This window comes from Larimichthys crocea, unplaced genomic scaffold (genome assembly GCF_000972845.2).
Source record: "Larimichthys crocea isolate SSNF unplaced genomic scaffold, L_crocea_2.0 scaffold83, whole genome shotgun sequence".
Lineage (NCBI taxonomy): Eukaryota > Metazoa > Chordata > Actinopteri > Sciaenidae > Larimichthys > Larimichthys crocea.
This window is the reverse complement of record NW_020860930.1, coordinates 1,301,925-1,322,770: the sequence shown is the minus strand read 5'-3', so window position 1 is coordinate 1,322,770 and position 20,846 is coordinate 1,301,925. Positions and strand designations below refer to the sequence as shown.

The 20,846-nt window shown below is 44.1% G+C and overlaps 1 protein-coding gene across 5 annotated transcripts in view; it reads right to left on the bottom strand.

Moving 5' to 3' along the window:
• Positions 1-20,846, bottom strand: part of LOC104937649 (transcription factor COE3) — a 39,808-nt gene that overhangs the window by 17,059 nt on the left and 1,903 nt on the right. For 4 of the 5 annotated variants that reach the window (XM_027277160.1, XM_027277163.1, XM_027277161.1 and 1 more), the window contains exons 1-6: positions 15,402-15,749; positions 13,109-13,265; positions 12,720-12,783; positions 12,583-12,638; positions 9,722-9,795; positions 9,244-9,312 (exon numbers count right to left, since the gene is read on the bottom strand). In XM_027277160.1, the coding sequence (XP_027132961.1) occupies positions 9,244-9,312; positions 9,722-9,795; positions 12,583-12,638; positions 12,720-12,783; positions 13,109-13,265; positions 15,402-15,523 (542 nt within the window). In that variant the 5' untranslated portion in view covers positions 15,524-15,749. Of the gene's footprint in view, positions 1-9,243; positions 9,313-9,721; positions 9,796-12,582; positions 12,639-12,719; positions 12,784-13,108; positions 13,266-15,401; positions 15,750-20,846 lie in introns of those variants that run through there. The other variant, XM_027277164.1, reaches the window with a different exon arrangement.

The following is a 20,846-nucleotide window of genomic DNA, read 5'->3' as shown; positions in this document are numbered from 1 at the left end:
AGGACAGTCTCAGGACAGTCTCAGGTGAGTCCGGACAGTCTCAGGTGAGTCTCAGGACAGTCTCAGGACAGTTTCAGGTGAGTCAGGACAGTCTCAGGTGAGTCAGGACAGTCTCAGCACAGTCTCAGCACAGTCTCAGGTGAGTCTTAGGTGAGTCTCAGGACAGTCTCAGGACAGTCTCAGGTGAGTCTCAGGTGAGTCTCAGGACAGTCTCAGGTGAGTCAGGACAGTCTCAGGAAAGTCTCAGGTGAGTCAGGACAGTCTCAGGACAGTCTCAGGTGAGTCAGGACAGTCTCAGGTGAGTCTCAGGACAGTCTCAGGAAAGTCTCAGGTGAGTCAGGACAGTCTCAGGTGAGTCAGGACAGTCTCAGCACAGTCTCAGCACAGTCTCAGGTGAGTCTTAGGTGAGTCTCAGGACAGTCTCAGGACAGTCTCAGGTGAGTCTCAGGTGAGTCTCAGGACAGTCTCAGGTGAGTCAGGACAGTCTCAGGACAGTCTCAGGTGAGTCTCAGGACAGTCTCAGGACAGTCTCAGGTGAGTCCGGACAGTCTCAGGTGAGTCTCAGGACAGTCTCAGGACAGTTTCAGGTGAGTCAGGACAGTCTCAGGTGAGTCAGGACAGTCTCAGCACAGTCTCAGGTGAGTCTCAGGACAGTCTTAGGTGAGTCTCAGGACAGTCTCAGGACAGTCTCAGGTGAGTCTCAGGTGAGTCTCAGGACAGTCTCAGGTGAGTCAGGACAGTCTCAGGACAGTCTCAGGTGAGTCTCAGGACAGTCTCAGGACAGTCTCAGGTGAGTCCGGACAGTCTCAGGTGAGTCTCAGGACAGTCTCAGGACAGTTTCAGGTGAGTCAGGACAGTCTCAGGTGAGTCAGGACAGTCTCAGCACAGTCTCAGCACAGTCTCAGGTGAGTCTTAGGTGAGTCTCAGGACAGTCTCAGGACAGTCTCAGGTGAGTCTCAGGTGAGTCTCAGGACAGTCTCAGGTGAGTCAGGACAGTCTCAGGACAGTCTCAGGTGAGTCTCAGGACAGTTTCAGGACAGTCTCAGGACAGTCTCAGGTGAGTCTCAGGACAGTCTCAGGTGAGTCAGGACATTCTCAGGTGAGTCAGGACAGTCTCAGGACAGTCTCAGGTGAGTCAGGACAGTCTCAGGACAGTTTCAGGACAGTCTCAGGACAGTCTCAGGTGAGTCAGGACAGTCTCAGGACAGTCTCAGGTGAGTCAGGACAGTCTCAGGTGAGTCAGGACATTCTCAGGTGAGTCAGGACAGTCTTAGGACAGTCTCAGGACAGTCTCAGGTGAGTCTCAGGTGACATCACATCATTACTTATCTGTTGTCAGCAGGAAGCTGCTCTCTGATTGGACGAGTTCTGTCTGACAATAACCTCAGTGTGTCAGCGTGACCTCTGACCTCATGCGCACACGCACAGGAGTCTTATCGCCGTGGTAACCACCCAGCATCAACAGTCACCTTATCTTCATACACATACAAGCAACTTATCTACTCCTCCTCCTCTCCTGTCTCCTCTCCTGTCTCCTCTCCTGTCTCCTCCCTCATTTCCTCCCCTCCTCTCCTGTCTCCTCTCCTCCTCCTCTCCTGTCTCCTCTTTCATTCCCTCCCCTCCTCTCCTGTCTCCTCTCCTCCTCCTCTCCTGTCTCCTCCTTCATTCCCTCCCCTCCTCTCCTGCCTCCTCTCCTCCTCCTCTCCTGTCTCCTCTTTCATTCCCTCCCCTCCTCTCCTGTCTCCTCTCCTATTTTCTCCTCGTCTGATCACTGAGCGATCGAGGTCGTAAATCTGCACGGCGACAGATTAAGCTTTCAATTTGTTATGTGATAAGGAGGGAAGACCAACACACACACACACACACACACACACACACACACACACACACTATTACTGCTCATATTTACGAGCAGGAAATTAGGACGCATCGCACATTTATCTCCAGGAAGAAAGGAAGTCACACACACACTCACACACACACACACTCACACTCACACACACACTCACACACACACTCACACACACTCTGTTCTGGAGTTAATCTGCTCTATGAGGTAGAAAATGTAGTCGCAGTGTGACGAGGAATTATACTGACAGTAATGTACTGGCATCCAGTGTGTGTGTGTGTGTGTGTGTGTGTGTGTGTGTGTGTTTCACTGTGTGTGTGTGTGTGTGATTTACGTGCTGTTGGCAGCTCTGCCTGTTAATCTGATCCGAGTCGTTTCGTCTTTGTTTTAAAGCAGCTGTCGACTTTCAACATTAAAACCACAGAAGTCGTGTTTTATTTTATTATCTGACGACTTTAAATTCATAAATCAAAAATAAAATAAAATAAAATGCTTCAGAAGTTTGAATCAGCTGATCGGCGTCACGTCACAGATCAATACCAACTGATCATCTTTATTGTTACCGCGGCGACGCACAGTCAGAGCTCATTGATTGGATCGTTACAGTCTGTTGCTGCATCAATTAACCAGATAATAACAATAATCAGATAAAAACATCATCAATGATCTGATGATCAATATGTTAATGAGCATCACACACACACACACACAGCATGATGATTAGCATGATGAAGCCGTCTGTGTCGACCTTTGACCTCTGCTGTAACTGGAGATGAGAGAAGCTGTAAGACATGCTCCTCTCCGTGTTCTTAGCGTGTTCTGTGTGCGCTCTGATCGTGTCCTTGACGTGTTCTCTGCTAATGTTCTGTGTTTGTTTTTCACACTGTGTTCTTCAGAACTTTCATATCACTGCTGCATGTTTACATGTTCTAACCGTGTTCTAAACATGTTGTAATGTTCTAAACATGTCCTAAAATGTTTACATGTTCTAACCGTGTTCTAAACATGTTCATGTTATTGGTTTTTAATTAGGAAAGGATCATCAACAAACTCCATCATTAGAAACAACACAACAATAAACACACGCACCTAGAGTGTGTGTGTGTCCGCATGTGTGTCCGTGTGTGTGTGTGGTCAGATGTGTTTGGGCCTGTCACTCTAATTAACACCAAATGCTGGACAGGTTTTCTGCTAATTAGCATCGACGGCTGGTTTGAACATGGAGCTAATTAACAGCTATTATGACTCACACACACGCACACACACACACACACACACACACACACACACACACACACACACTGATCGCCTTTTTATAGCTGGAGACAAAATGTGTGATTTTGCACTTATGAAAAGTCATGAAGTGTGTGTGTGTGTGTGTGTGTGTGTGCGTGTGTGTGTGTGTGTGTGTGTGTGTGTGTCAGATGGCATCACAGGCTGAAGAACAGAGTACCAGCTGTTAAAACACACACACACACACACACACACACACACACACACACACACACACACACACACACACACACACACATTGAGGTCAAGGAGAGATACAATGTGTCCAGATGTGTCGCAGATGTTCTGCTCTGAACTCTCCATGAAGTTTCTGTGACGTGTTCACGAACATCCTGGAAACTTCAGATTCACCTGGACACACCTGAGCGAGTTAGCCATTAGCAGCTAATGTAGCTAACTGCTAATGTTCATTTAATTAATTTATTAATTTAATTATCGACTCGTTTGTTTGAATTCATGAAGAGGTGGAAAATTATTAGGACTCTTATCGTTGTTGCTGTTGTCGTTGTCATTGCTGTTGTCATTGTTGCTGTTGTCATTGCTGTCGTCGTCGTTGTTGTCGTCGTCGTTGTTGTTGTCGTTGCCGGTCTCTGGTTCAGATTGCTGATCTGGATAAAAACTGATTTGTGATCTTCGTCTGTCAGAAGATTTAACTTCCTCCTACGGCAGACAGACGGGGTCAAACAGAGCGACGGGATATTCAGACTTTGACATTTTACTGCTAAACAACTTAATGTCAGCTGTCAATCACTGCTGCTCACACACACACACACACACACAGGCAAGCTTTCCAGGCCTGGAGAGGCTTGTCCTGTGTCCTGGATTTCCAGACTCTGTGATGTAGAGAGGAGGAGGAGGAGGAGGAGGAGGAGATAATTAAATGAGATAATGTTACAGAATGAAAACAGACAACTTGTCTGTTCTTCATCACTGTGACGACGAGGAGGACGAGGAGGAGGAGGGCGACGACGATGAGGAGCAGCTCAAAGTGTTTCTATATTCAGACTCAAACTACTTCTTCTATGGTGTCCAAACAAACGTGGATTCCCGTGCTGAAGACAGATGATCTGTTTCTTGTTTTATTTTGAAATCCTTCCTTCGCTGGTGTTGAACTTCCTGTAAACCTCGCCACAGACGGGACGTTTAGTGTCGAACATGAGACACTTTGGTGGGTCAAAATTTTAAAAGTTTGATGGTTTGTTAATAAATTAATGAATTAAAATGTGACAGGGCCGACGGTGGAACCCTGAGGAACCTCACAGCTAATTACAGACACTGCCAGGTGATCCCAGCTCGTTAATGACCTCGTTAAGCCATCCTGTTCAAACCAATCAGCTGCCGTTTAGCTGAACAGGAAGCGTTTGTTTCTCCTCACATCTTCTCTTTGGATGAGCTCATTTACATATTTAATTAACCTCATTTGCATTTGTAATTAAGTGCAGCTCATCCAGCTGAGCTGCTGAGGTTTCATGTTTCAGCCCGAGGCTCCGACCAATCACATGCTGTCCCAGCACAGGAACCAATCAAACATCAGCAGTGTTATCCTGATTAAAGATGATTCTCGTTAAGTCCTCCTCGTTCTTGTTAAGACAGATTCTCGTTAAGTCTTTTCTCGTTAAGGCTCAGCTGATGACAGAAACAGGAAGCAGGATGAAAGGAAAATTTAAAAAATGTCAAACTTTAATTTTCTGCCAAAGAGATGAAAGAAACTCTCTGACCCGGCAACACGGCAACGTCTGCTGAGGCAACCAGGTTGACCAACACACAGACAGATCAGGACAACATGTTGACGGGAAGTTGATCAAACACCTGAGCTGAAGGTGACTTCAATGACATCAACAGACGCCTCGTTAACAAAAACAAAAACACGGAACTGTCAATCAAACTGAGAGAGACTGCCGAGTTAATTAGTGTGTGTGTGTGTGTGTGTGAGAGAGAGAGTGTGTGTGTCTGTGTGTGTGTAAAGAGCAGTGATAAACACACACACGTTTTTTCTTTTAAAAATCATAAATCAATAAAGATCCGTCACCACCGGCAACGCTTACTGCGATCGATACACACACACACACACACACACACACACACACACACACACACGCAGACACACACTCACACACACACAGACACACATTCACACACTCACACACGCAGAAACACACTCACACACACACACACACACACACACTCACACACACTCACACACACACACACACACACACACACTCACTCACTCACTCACACACTCACACACACTCACACTCACTCACACTCACACACACTCACACACACACAGACACACACTCACTCACACACACACTCACACTCACACAGACACACACTCACACACACACAGACACACACTCACTCACACACACACAGACACACACACACTCTCACACACACACAGACACACACAGACACACACACACAGGAAACAGCTGTTAAATACCAATTAAAGACTTTTTTCTTTGTATCTCCCTGAGTCGAGACTGAAAGGATTCAGGATCCGTGTGATGTTCAAGTTCAAGTGGAAAGAACCTGAAGAACCAACAGAACCTAAATAACCACCTTAGAGAACCTACAGAACCCGAGGAACCTACACCTACACCTCCATGTTTGTACAGGAGCCCGGAGAGGACAAACTAAACTCTGCATACAGACACAGCAGAGGGTGAGGCGAGGGGGCTGAGATACAGACTGGACCTTTAATGTTTCAGGGCTGATAACTTTGTTCACTGTGATTGAAACATGAATCAGTTATTGATTAATTATCTATAATGTGTTAATTACAGATTTTTTATTGATGTATAAAATGAGTTTGATGTTGGACAAAACATCAATGTGACCTGTGACAGAAACATGATCAATAATAATAATAAAGTTAATGTGATGCGTTCGTGTGCGTCGAGTTTGAGCCGTCAAACAGCAGCAGACGGTGCGTTCAGGGTCACACTCCTCATTCTGTGACTGTTTCCCAGGAAGAGAAAAATATTCAGCTACACTTCATCTCTCCATTGACTCCCATGCATTCATACATTTAACATTTAGCTGGCCGGGGGCCTCTGGGGGCCCCAAACATTATTCTGCTGTCAGTCACCCTGAAACACGGCCGGTAATGAGATTCCATCCAAAACCAACCTGCAGCATGAGAGGGAAATCACACCTACGCCCTCTGAATGATTGACAGCACGTCGTCCTCCCATAATCCCACGCTGCAGACACCAGAGACGCTCGCAGACAGGAGATTGTAACCCCCCCAAAAAATTCTCACATCTGGTATTCAGAGGGAGAGCGTGAAAAGATGAGAGCTGCTCCACCATGGCCATCATCATCATCAGCTACAAACAGGCGGAGGAGAGCCAATCAGATCAGTCACCTGTGAGACATTTCTGAGGGCACGGTGACTGAAGATCATCGCGTTAAAACGTTCTCACAGTCGCTTCAGACGGGAGATCGTCCCATCATATTTGACCCTCAAAGGCTTCTGTCTTTACAGAACAAAGAGCCTGAAACAGCACGGCAGAGAGGCTCAACCCGCGGGACGGGGCCCTCCAGGAAGCCATGAGGGGGGAGTCACAAAGCAGAAAACTCACAGAAGAACTCTGACGTGACTGCACAGGACAAAAAACACGAAAGGTTCAGAGAGAAAGAAAACGAGCGTCTGACATCAGAGCTGAGCGTCTTCACGCAGAAAAACAAGCAGAACTGTGAACCCTGTTTGTTAATAACTCACTTTGATTCACGTGACGAGGCAGGTCGACTCACAAACAACGAGAGAATCACGACAAGAAGTCACTTCGAGTTTTAGAAGATGTGTTCAGGGTGAATATTTTTGTGACTTTCCGGACACGTTAATTATATTTTTATTGAACTTTTCTGTGTTCATAGAAATCGTTCATTTCTCAGAGACGTTTATATTCAAATAACTGAAATGATCAAAATGAAGAAAACAGGTCAAATATATGTTCTGTAGAAGTCTGTTTGTACTTTAATGTTTCACTGAATGTTTTTTACAGTTTAAATTAACGAATATATTTGAAATGTATCATTTGAACCTGAACCAGAACGTCATGAACCAGAACGTCATGAACCAGAACGTCATGAACCTGAACGTCATGAACCAAAACGTCATGAACCTGAACGTCCTGAACCAGAACGTCATGAACCTGAACGTCATGAACCTGAACGTCACAAATCTGAACGTCATGAACCTGAACGTCATGAACCTGAACGTCCTGAACCTGAACGTCATGAATCTGAACGTCATGAACCTGAACGTCATGAACCTGAACGTCCTGAACCAGAACGTCATGAATCTGAACGTCATGAACCAGAACGTCATGAATCTGAACGTCATGAACCTGAACGTCATGAATCTGAACGTCATGAACCAGAACGTCATGAACCAGAACGTCATGAATCTGAACGTCATGAACCTGAACGTCATGAACCAGAACGTCACGAATCTGAACGTCATGAACCTGAACGTCATGAACCAAAACGTCATGAACCTGAACGTCATGAACCTGAACGTCATGAACCTGAACCTGAAGGTCACGTTTCTGCCACCAGATACAAAGTTTACATTTATGAATTATTGACTGAAATCATGTTCTGAGCGTTCTGGACGTTCTGTGAGCGTTCTGTGAGAATGAACCTGAACGTCATGAACCTGAACCTGAAGGTCACGTTTCTGCCACCAGATACAAAGTTTACATTTATGAATTATTGACTGAAATCATGTTCTGAGCGTTCTGGACATTCTGTGAGCGTTCTGTGAGCGTTCTGTGAGCGTTCTGTGAGTGTTCTGTGAGCGTTCTCAGCGTTCTGGACGTCCTTCTGTGACTCGGGTTAAAGTGTTTGAATTCTTTGGGATTTGAGTTTAAACGTGTTTGTTGAATAAGAATGTGGCGGTCTGAGTGTTCGTGCTGCAGGCTGACCCTGACATGTTTCCTGTTCACTGGACGCCGCCAAAGCACAGGAGACCTTCCCATCATGCATTTCAGCAGGCAGAGGGAGGGAGAGAAAAAAGAGCCGCTGTAATATCAACACTTCGGACTGCAGCACTCACATCCACCCTCATCACATCCACCCTCATCACATCCACCCTCCACTCACATCCACCCTCATCACATCCACCCTCATCACATCCACCCTCCACTCACATCCACCCTCATCACATCCACCCTCATCACATCCACCACCCACTCCATCCATCCACCCTCCACTCCATCCACCCATCATCACATCCACCCTCCACTCACATCCACCCATACCACCCTCATCACTCCCTCCTCCTCCTCCCTTCACAGCCTCAGAGAAGAGAGAGGAGGAAAAAGGGGGGAGGGAGGAATCAGATTAATACTCAGGGGGAGGAAGAGAGGAGGAGGAGGAGGGGTGAAGAGAGGAGGAGGGGGAGGTGAAAAGAGGAGAGGAGAGCGTGTGATTCCTCATGGGAGAGGAGGAGGAGGAGGAGGAGGAGGAGCTGCCTCACTCGGACCAGTTCAGCACTGAAGGAATCGTTGTATTATTCTTTGTTATTCAGGAGCAGCAGCCATGTGCAGCTTTTAACATGAAGCGATCTCAGAGGCCGGTTCTGGTTCTGGTTCTGGTTCTGGTTCTGGTTCTGGTCCAGATGTGTCAGAGCTGCGTCGTTTGTTTAAATGAAAGCAGCTCTTTAAAAGTTATTTTAATAAATGAAGTTTGATTTTAAATTTGTATTTAAAGTTTGATGACGCAGAGTTTCACTAAAACCGAACCAGAACCTTGAGGTTCTGATCCGACATCATTTATTTCATATTTAATTAATATTTATGTTGTAGGCGCTTTAACGAACAACATCTCCCACAATCCATTACAACAGACGAGGTGATGACCAACCAATCAGACGAGTCGATTCAGACGAAGCGTCTTCGCTCAAACTCTGACATCACACACACACACACACACACACACACACACACACACACACAAACACACAGACTGAAGAAATATGTTGCTATTAAAATAATGTGTGTGAGAGAGCATGAAATATATTCAGTGGAGACACACACACACTGTATTATCATGCAGTGTGTGTGTGTGTGTGTTGTATCTCTTACCTGTCGATGATGACGGGGTCCGACGGCGTCTCGTTTCTGTTTCCACAGCTCTTCTTATCGCAGCAACGACTGACAGAAAAACACAAACCAAGAAATGAAACTGTCAGTCAGAAAAATACTTCATCAGTACAAGTACACACGACACAGTACAGGTACACACGACACAGTACAGGTACACACGACAAAGTATAAGTACACACGACACAGTACAGGTACACACGACACAGTACAGGTACACACGACACAGTACAGGTACACACGACACAGTACAGGTACACACGACAAAGTACAAGTACACACGACACAGTACAGATACACACGACACAGTACAGGTACACACGACATAGTACAGGTACACACGACACAGTACAGGTACACGCGACACAGTACAAGTACACGCGACATAGTACAGGTACACACGACACAGTACAGGTACACACGACACAGTACAGGTACACACAGGTGTGATGATTCTTACCTGCACATGATCTCGTGTGTCAGCAGAACTCGACACATCTCTGGGTTCTTGTCCTGACCTTCATAGATGATCGCCTGGAACACACACAGGTGTGATGAGTTCAGGTGTTTAAACTCACCTGTTAAACACACAGGCGTGATGCGTTCAGGTGTTTAAACTCACCTGTTAAACACACACAGGTGTGATGCATTCAGGCGCTCTGTGCAACTAGGTCTGTCGCTGGCAGCAGAAACAACTCAATTAAAAGCTCGTTCCATTCGTCTTAATTAGGAGTCGTTATTAGCGATCAGCCTGAGCGTGCTGAGTGAAGTGAGGGCAAACATTTGATCCTCTAAATGTTTTATGAGTGCGTGCAGATCACACGACGCAAATGACGCCTGGCGGGCACGCTCGTTAACAGCGCGCTAATTGAATGACTCGTTAGATTTAAATGCTTTGACTGCCATGCTGCTGATTTCCATTAATGTCACTGTACGACGGACGGACTGCTGACTAGACCGGACTGGACCGGCGCCGCCTTCAGGCTGCAGAGTCATTACAGATGATTTATCTGCTGTCAGCCGTGAACGGTGGCACTGTGGATGAACTGTGAAGGGTTCATCCTCAGGGAGCAGCACAGTTCTTTAACTTTAAACTGGTTCTGTGGATTCTCTCTGGTTCTGGTTCTGGTTCTTTGGAGTGAGCGAAGGAAGCTTCAGTTTGCTGTCTGAGGTAAGGCTGATGTTTAATGAGCTGTACGCTGAGTCGTGGTCGCTTCACGCCTGAAAATATGACTCAGCATAACTGCATTTGTTTGAACGTGATCGGACCGCATGTTCAGTAACGGGTCAACTCCCAACCAACAGCCGTCAACAGACCGTCAACAGACAGTCAACAGCCGTCAACAGTCAACAGACCGTCAACAGTCAACAGACTGTCAACAGTCAACAGACCGTCGACAGTCAACAGACTGTCAACAGACCGTCAACAGACCGTCAACAGTAAACAGACAGTCAACAAACAGTCAACAGACCGTCAACAGACCGTCAACAGTCAACAGACAGTCAACAGACAGTCAATAGGCATTCAACAGTCAACAGACAGTCAACAGACTGACAACAGTCAACAGACCGTCAACAGACAGTCAACAGACCGTCAACAGACAGTCAACAGACCGACAACAGACCGACAACAGACAGTCAACAGACAGTCAACAGTCAACAGACCGTCAACAGTCAACAGACAGTCAACAAACAGTCAACAGACCGTCAACAGACTGTCAACAGACCGTCAGTCAACAGACAGTCAACAAACAGCCAACAGTCAACAGACCGTCAGTCAACAGACAGTCAACAGACAGCCAACAGTCAACAGACAGTCAACAAACAGCCAACAGTCAACAGACAGTCAACAGACAGACAACAGACAGTCAACAGACAGTCAACAGGCAGTCAACAGTCAACAGACAGTCAATAGGCAGTCAACAGTCAACAGACAGTCAACAGACAGTCAACAGACAGACAACAGACAGTCAACAGACAGTCAACAGTCAACAGATAGTCAACAAACAGTCAACAGACCGTCAACAGTCAACAGACAGTCAACAGACTGTCAACAGACCGTCAACAGTCAACAGTCAACAGACAGTCAACAGACAGTCAACAGACCGACAACAGACAGTCAACAGACAGTCAATAGGCAGTCAACAGGCAGTCAACAGACAGTCAACAGACAGTCAATAGACAGTCAACAGGCAGTCAACAGTCAACAGACAGTCAACAGACAGTCAACAGTCAACAGACAGTCAATAGACAGTCAACAGACAGTCAACAGGCAGTCAACAGTCAACAGACAGTCAACAGACAGTCAACAGTCAACAGACAGTCAACAGACAGTCAACAGACAGCCAACAGTCAACAGACAGTCAACAAACAGCCAACAGTCAACAGACAGTCAACAGACAGTCAACAGACAGTCAACAGACAGTCAACAGGCAGTCAACAGGCAGTCAACAGTCAACAGACAGTCAATAGGCAGTCAACAGTCAACAGACAGTCAACAGACAGACAACAGACAGTCAACAGACAGTCAACAGGCAGTCAACAGTCAACAGACAGTCAACAGACAGTCAACAGACAGTCAACAGTCAATAGACAGTCAACAAACAGTCAACAGACAGTCAACAGACAGTCAACAGACAGTCAACAGACAACAGACAGTCAACAGACCATCAACAAACAGTCAACAGTCAACAGACAGTCAACAGACAGGCTCTCTGATGTCTGTGTGTCGACTGTAACAATAGATTCACACTCACACACTTTAAATGACTGCAGACAAACACATGAACGCTGTCTCAGTGGTGCCGACTGTAGCTGCTGTTCAGCTCAGTTTGTTAGCTGTGCTGTGAGTGTTTGTACCACCAGGGAGAGGAAGAGGAAGAGAAAAAAGAGGAGGTTTACAGGCCGGAGGAGCCGACGGGGAGAGGAGCCAACGGGGAGAGGAGCCGACGGGGAGAGGAGCCGACGGGAAGAGGAGCCGGGGTTTATTTTTTATTGTAGGACGGATTCGTGTTTGTACATTTATATGAATCTTAGAGAGCAAAGAGAGATATCCAGGAAACATCAGAAATATTTTACTACAAATAAAGAGGAGGAGGAGGAGGAAGAAGAGGAAGAGGAGGAGGAAGAGGAGGAAGAGGGGGAGGAAGACTGACCAAAAAAAAAAAACCTGTCAGAGAGACGTCGGCCTGAAAGTGAACGTGACAGCTCGACCTGCAGCAGGAAACACACGCTCTTATTCTGAAATCTGTCTGAATGAATTTTATTTAATTATCATCATCAAACACAAACACATCAAACAATAATCAATAATCAGTTTACCTGTTTGGTCATGGAGTCGATCAGCCGGACGTAGAGGTCCTGCTCCGTCCTCACTCCTGAACACATCGTTAATATTTTCATCATTAGAGTTTGAATCAAAACAGTTTGACTCTGTGTCGTAAAACAAGCGCGCCCACCGTTACTGTAGAGCAGCTGCAGTTTGTAATGGATCCCGTTGTTGGTTTTCTCCCCGCCCGGCTCCTGAAAACACAAACACACAGACTGAAACTGACGGGTGCGTTTGGTTTACAACACCTGATCCGGGCTGCAGGCTCTGGGTACGTTTGGTTTCCATGTAGCCTGTGTGACTTCTGGAGGATTTTTTAACTGAGCCCCGCCCGGGAAGCTGGACTGGAAACTTTTGCATGTGAGGGTGCGTTTGGTTTGTTTTCACTTCAGTCCATTAGACTGGGCTAATCTGCAGGGGTGGATCTAAGCAGCCTCTAACAGAGGTGTGTTTAATTTCTCCTCCCTCACAGCATTTTGTCGTGTTATTGATGATCATGAGGTGCGTTTGTTTTCTCACCTTCTCTTTTTCCACAAAGTCGACGTAGGTGGTGCGTTCGATTTCCACTGGCTGACCTTGCCGGTCGTACAGCGCCAACACGAAGTGAAAGAAGTTCGACTTCCTCAGGTTGGACGGCGGCTGCTTTTCAAAGTGAGCCCGGGCTAACCCCACCCCACTGAGAGACAGACAGACAGGTGTGAGACACAGGTGTGAGACAAGCAACTTTAAAAAACATTTCAAATTTAAGGAAACGTTTTTATTGTTTTATGGTAACACATCGCGTGAACATGAACATACGTAACCTAATTTAAATAAAAAATTCAGACATGACACCACCCGCCTAAAACACATTTAACTGGAGTTAAATGTGTTTTAGGCGGGTGGTGTCATGTTTTAATTTCCGGAGTTACGAGGTTTCCACATGACAACAAACATTTTAACGAGATGAAGCAAATTTTACTTTTTTTTTTTTAAAGATTATTTTTTTCATTAAAACTCTGAATTAATGAAATAATTCCACATTTCTGTGACCGGAGTTTAAATCAAACGCACCTCCGTCCAACATGTCTGTGACATGCTGAAATAAGAAGAACCCGTCTGAACGTTTCCTCATGTATGATCAGAATAACTCACAGCATGAATGTTAATTATTATTAAAGTGTTGGCTGAGACGTGACACGGCGCTCGGGGCTTTAACCTCCACATGAATGAATCATGTTCGACAACAACACGGTGAAAACTTCAGGGAATATTAAAATAATAAGAATCATTGAAATTCACAGCAAACACTGAATCTGATGTTCATGTGCAGCTCGATAAATATTCATAATGAAGAAGTCAAACTGCAGCTTTGACCCGACTGCAAACACATTCCCTCATTTTAATACGACTCAGAGTTTGTGGTGTTCAGACGAGCTTGGAGCCGGCGCTGAAGCTCGTCTGAACACCACACGGCATGAAAATGATGCAAACGTTTAACACGAAGAGTTTTCACCTTAATTAACGTTAATTCATGTTAAGACAGCAGGACATGATTGTGCATGCTCGGCTGCAGCTGAAGCTTCGAGCCGACAGACGTCTGAGTTTAACGTGTACGGCAAACGGAAACTTACATCTGAATTTATTATATATATTTTATATGTGTAACGTTTCAGCACATTTTATTTAAAATGTTTCTATTCAAATTATTAAAAACAATAATTTGACAAACATTAAAAATCTGGCGTCTCTTTGTTCTGATAAACTTCATGTGATGGTTTTTACTTTGCTTTTTTCAGATTTTTAGATTTGACATAATAAACTTTTTTCTGTCACATTTAAGCTTCATGTTAAAATCTGACGCTTCATAATAAACTTTATTTGAACACTGACAGAAATCATTATAACATCGTTGCAACAAATTATTGTGTCAAATGTTTATTTTCTAATTGTTAATAATTAAAAAAGCTGCTTTATTATTTGTATTTAATTTAACAACATGAGATCAAACTGGATAAATTTTATTAACATGTCAAGTTTCATCAGAAACGTCTGAATTGTTTTTGATGCTTCTCAGATTTTAGACTTTATTTTATGTCATATGTTTTTTCAGTGTTTAAAATTTTCAAATTAAATTTCATCCTGAAACATTTATGTAAGGAAATGATTAAAAATCATCTGCAGCTGTTTGACAGACTGACTTTAATAAGTCGTGAGCCGACGTCTCACATCGTTATTCACTTCATATCATAATTATCAGAAACATGAACAATATTAACGATTTCACAGATGTTAACGTGTGAATAATCATGTTTCATATTTTCATTACATTAACCGGCTGACACAACCCGCTGAACATTTTTAGTAAATGAAAATAGCTTCAGTGAAATCAGTTTTTCAGTTTTTGACCTTCAGCTCAGATCAGAAATCAAACCGAGACGTCACGAGAATAATTCGACTCTTTAAATGTTGAATCATTAATAACAAGAAAAATGTTTGAATCATTTAAAATATTTTTTTCTGATGTCAGATTAATTTTCTGACCCATAAATAAAAACTTGAGACATTTCTTCAGATATTAGAAACAGCTTTTCTTTTCTTCCTCCACACATTAGAAATAAATTCTCATTCAGAGAAATGTGTTCGGAGCTGCCGACACGTCCTCGTCTGTCTTTGAATATTTCAAATATCCTCAGAGACAAATTAAAGGACTGTTCCTGCTTTTTGTTTTAAAGCCGTCTCCTCTCGCTGAGCGGCCATTTGTTTGTCCACTGGGACTACAGCTCCCAGAATCCCTCTGGGGGCCGTGAGCAGTGAGCGGTGGTGAGTTTACCTCTGAGCGGCCGTGTTGGCGTCCACCACGCCGGCCGAGTGCATCCAGGAGCGAACAGCCAGCGGCTCCTCCTTCATGCTGGCCGTGGCCCCTCGGGGCAGGTTGTCCTGGATCCCGAACATCTCCGGGGGCCCGACACGTCAAACGCTGCCGCTGATGCCGTACGGTGAGACCGCAAGGACAAAACAAGACGAGGGAAAAGGAGAAAAGTCCAGCAGACAAAAAAAGGACGGACAGAGAGTCGATGTTTAGACGATGTCTGAAAACGACTCGAAGTCCGAAAGCAGCCGCGCAAGAAGAAGGAGAAGAAGGAGAAAGAAGAAGGAGAAGAAGGAGAAGAAGGAGAAAAAAGAAGGAGAAGAAAAAGAAAGAAGAAGGAGAAAGAAGAAGGAGAAGAAAGAGAAGAAGAAAGAAGAAGGAGAAGAAGAAAAAGAAGAAGGAGAAGAAGAAAAAGAAGAAGGAGAAGAAGGAGAAGAAGGAGAAGAAGGAGAGATGTGCAGCAGGAAGTGACCCGGAGTTTTATTCAGAACTTTTTGTCTGTTTTTAGATTTAAATGAACTTTTTACTCTGAAACGACGACGGCCACGATTTTATTTTATTTTATTTTATTTTTAAAATAATTTGAGCGTCATGAAAGAAAAAAGAAGAAGGAGAGAAGAAAAATAAAATCCTCAGAGGACGAGAAAAACAGAAGAACAGAGCGAGTCCGGACGGCGAATCGAGCGCGAGCAAAGTGTCTTTTTTCTTTTCCCCAAAGAGAGGAGGAGAGAGGAGGAGAGAGGAGGAGAGAGGAGAGACGGGCCGATGATGGAGGGATGAGGAGCGGAGGAGAAACTCTCAGCCCTGCGGCCCCACAGGACTGGACGCCAAAACCCAAAAACCCCACGGGTCTTCCTGCGAGCTGACGACATCACAGCCAGGGGGAGGGGCAAGGGGGAGGGGCGGGGTCTGACCATAAAAGGAGAGGAGAGGTGAGAGTGTGTGTGTGTGTGTGTGTGTGTGTGTGTGTGTGTGTGAGGAGAGAGAGAGAGAGAGAGAGAGAGAGAAAGGAGGGGGAGGAGGCGGGCACTCGAACCGACCAACCAGAGACAGACACTGTGCAGCCATGTCTCTCTCTCTCTGTCTCTCTCTCTCTCTCTCTCTCTCTCTCTCTCTCCAGTAAAACCTGAACTGGGTTCTGGTTCTGGTTCTGGTCCCATTTAACCTGTGCAGGTCTACTTCCTGTTACACTGTTGGGAAGCCAGTGAGGGATTGTTTCCTGTCAAAGATCCAGAAATTCGTCAAAATAAAATGTCTGAAACCACAAAAGAAGAAGATCAGGGTGGATAAAAAGAAAGGAGGCGCTCTAAACCTGGACGTAGTCCCCGAGACGTCCCCGCAGACTGTCTAAAACCTGGACGTAGTCCCCGAGACGTCCCCGCAGACTGTCTAAAACCTGGACGTAGTCTTTGAGACCACACCCACCTGTCAATCAAAGCGTCCCCGCTCTTAACCCTGCATAACTTTAAGCCTTAATATAATGTGAACAGGTGAGTTGTATATAAATTCACCCTCAGTACAGTTGTCATGAACGGGGAAATTAGCTACAGAGACCAAAACTGTTTTTTGTACCAGGCTGTAAACATGTTTATTTCTGCTGTGAAGTTGGACATTTGGACATGGGGACTTATGGAGACTGACTCACTTCTGGAGCCAGCCTCAGGTGGACGTTAGAGGAGCTGCAGGTTGTGGCATTTCACAGCTTCTTTAAACATTAAAGTTAAAAACTGACGACGCTTCATATTTGTGAAGTTTATGATCAAAAAAAGTTTTGTGACGTCTGATCTTCTTCTTCATCATCTTCATCACCATCATGGACTGAATGATGCTTCAGATGATTATCTGACAGGAAGTGAGACAGGTTTTTCAGAATAACGGCGTGCCCGTCTTCTGGGGGTCGAAGGCCTCTGAGGCTCCGAGGGGTGGACCAAGCCCGGATCAAAGAGATGAAAAACAACAAGAGGAGGAAGACGAGGAGAGGAGAGGAGAAACCGAGATAACGAAGATGGAAAAAGATTTATCCACTGAAACAGAAAATATAAAATGAAAGAGATACATTCATCTTCAACAACTGAGAGGAAAGATGAAGGAGGAGAGGAGAAATGGACAGCGAGGAAGAGGAGAAGAAAGGAGAGAACGAGGAGAGAGGAGGAGAAGAAAGGAGAGAGGAGGAGAAGAAAGGAGAGAGGAGGAGAAGAAAGGAGAGAGGAGGATTCATTTTGTTCAGCGACAAAATACAAAGTGAGAAAAACAAGACAAAAAACTGAGGAAAGAGAAAAGAGAGGGATGAAGAGGAGCAGGAGGAGGAGGTGCTCTCCTCCTGGATGAAGATCTGGTGAGTGAACATCCTGCAGACTTTTTTATTCTTCTTATTTTAAAAAACGACAAAATTCACCTGCAGAACAGATCAATCAATTCCTCATCAATACCTCGTCAATGACTCGTCAATACAGTCACACGGTGACAGAATTAATAATAATCCTGCTGCAGGTTTTCTGTAACACAAATCTGATAATTTAATTTGAATGTACGAATAAATGAGCTGTCTGAAGGAGGACGTCTGATGTGAAATGCTGGAGGGGAAGAAGACGAGAAGGAGGAGGAGAGGAACACGGCAGGAGGAGGTCGCGGAGAGAGGAGGAGGAGGAGAGGAGGAGGAGATGGAGGAGAGAGGAGGAGGAGAGGAGGAGATGGCAATCTGGTTTCCAAATGAGGCGTAGTTCTTTCGGGACAAATCCCAGACCAGCAGACAGCAGGACGAGGCCCATCACGGATATCCTCTCCTCCTCTCCTCCTCTCCTCCTCTTCTCCTCGCCTCCTCTCTTTCCTCCTTTCTGCTCCTCTGGATTCACTTTAAAAAGCTTCTTTTGTTTCATCTTTTAAAATTTGTGTCATTTTTATTGAGCTGAACAATGAAACCTCGTATCTCCAACACTTCCAGTTTCGATCAATGACAGCGACGGCCGATCGAGAAATAAAAAACGAGTCGCTGAAATATTTGTGACACATTTCAAAGAGTCGATCAAACAGTTTGTGTCTGTAATCAGTAAAACTTTTCAATAATTAATCAATTAGTTGAAGACTATTTAAATAATTAAACAGACGGTTGACAGATTAAATAATAAAAATGTTTCTGTTGTTTGTAATAAAAAGTCAAATCTGAAGTTTCAGTTTGAACAAAAAAAATTCATAAAATAAAACCTGCAAATGTTTAACGGCTGAACTCGGATCAGCTTTTCTTCACGTTTATGATTTGATCTCATTTACATGACGGGAAGTCGGTGACATTGAGCTGCAGGCGATCGATCAATGTGACGTCTCACACCTCATTTCTTATTTTACCTGATTTGATTTTTGTCCTCTGCGGTTGCGTCTGTTTTGTGGACTGAGGAAAGATTTGATTTGCAGCTCAAACATTTAGTTTGAATTCTAATTTTTCACTTTAATTCAGTTTTTGTGACATTTTATGAGCTTCAGGTCAAAGACAGTGAAATTCATTCCACCTTAAATAAAAGAGTTTAACAATCTGAAAAAATGAATCTTTTATTATTTTGATTCATTTAGTTTTAAAATGAAGCTTTTTATTTTAAATGTTGAATTAAAAATAAATATATTAGAAAATATTAGATTAGATTTATTAGAAAATAAAAAATCAACTCAGAGAAACAAATTTTAAAAATCATCATGAATTATTGTCGTTTCTTTTCTGCAGTTTGTCGTTTACAGACGAGTCGAGCGGCAAGCGAACGCAGCGCTGCAGAGTGTGTGTGTGTGTGTGTGTGTGTGTGTGTGTGAAACCCTCCTTGTCTTTATTGTGTGTGAAGTGTTTCCTTTTGTGTGTGTGTGACGATGCGAGCACTCGACACACACACACACACCACACACACACACACACACACACACACACATTTGCATTTAAATAGCGACATCAACCGGCGTTCGCGGCGGCACACCGGCGGGTTTCCCAGATGTCACAGCAAAGTCAGATGGGCCAGCTGTCTCACACACACACACACACACACACACACACACACACACACACGACTGACTCGGTAAAAAACATTCATTCATTCATTCAGTCAGTTTAAACTACAGGAGCGTTTAAACAGTGACAAAACACACACTGTGTGTGTGTGAATATAAAACATGAATCAGACCTCTGCTGAACCGACGCCAACATGATGTCAAAGCTTCGTTATTTAAAATAATGTTACCTGAACTCATCATTACCTCACCTGTCATCTCTCAGCCAATAGAAAACAGCTCAGATACAACAGAACCAAACAGAACGGAACCGAACAGAACCACAAACTGAACATCCAAACACAAGCGTCTCTCTGTTTTGAGCTGAATTTCGAATCATCTGTCCAAATAAAATTTGAATTAATGTTTGTCATTCTTCAGACAGGTGACCAATCTCCAATCAGAAAACCAGCCACAGTAAATTATGTGACGAATTAAAGTATCTCAGGTACGTAACGTATGACATAACGTATGTTTAATCCATCTCAGGTACGTAACGTATGACATAACGTATGTTTAATCCATCTCAGGTACGTAACGTATGACATAACGTATGTTTAATCTGTCTCAGGTACGTAACGTATAACATAACGTATATTTAATCTGTCTCAGGTACGTAACGTATGACACGTAACGTATGTTTAATCTGTCTCAGGTACGTAACGTATGACACGTAACATATGTTTAATCTGTCTCAGGTACGTAACGTATAACACGTAACGTATGTTTAATCTGTCTCAGGTACGTAACGTATAACACGTAACGTATGTTTAATCCGTCTCAGGTACGTAACGTATAACACGTAACGTATGTTTAATCCGTCTCAGGTACGTAACGTATAACACGTAACGTATGTTTAATCCGTCTCAGGTACGTAACGTATAACACGTAACGTATATTTAATCTGTCTCAGGTACGTAACGTATAACACGTAACGTATGTTTAATCCGTCTCAGGTACGTAACATATAACACGTAACGTATGTTTAATCTGTCTCAGGTACGTAACGTATAACACGTAACATATGTTTAATCTGTCTCAGGTACGTAACGCATGACATAACATATGTTTAATCTGTCTCAGGTACGTAACGTATAACACATATTGTATGTTTAAACTGTCTCAGGTACGTAACATATAACACGTAACGTATGTTTAATCTGTCTCAGGTACGTAACGTATAACATAACGTATGTTTAAACTGTCTCAGGTACGTAACGTATGACATAACGTATGTTTAATCTGTCTCAGGTACATAACGTATAACACGTAAGATATGTTTAATCTGTCTCAGGTACGTAACGTATGACATAATGTATGTTTAAACTGTCTCAGGTACGTAACGTATAACACGTAACGTATGTTTAATCTATCTCAGGTACG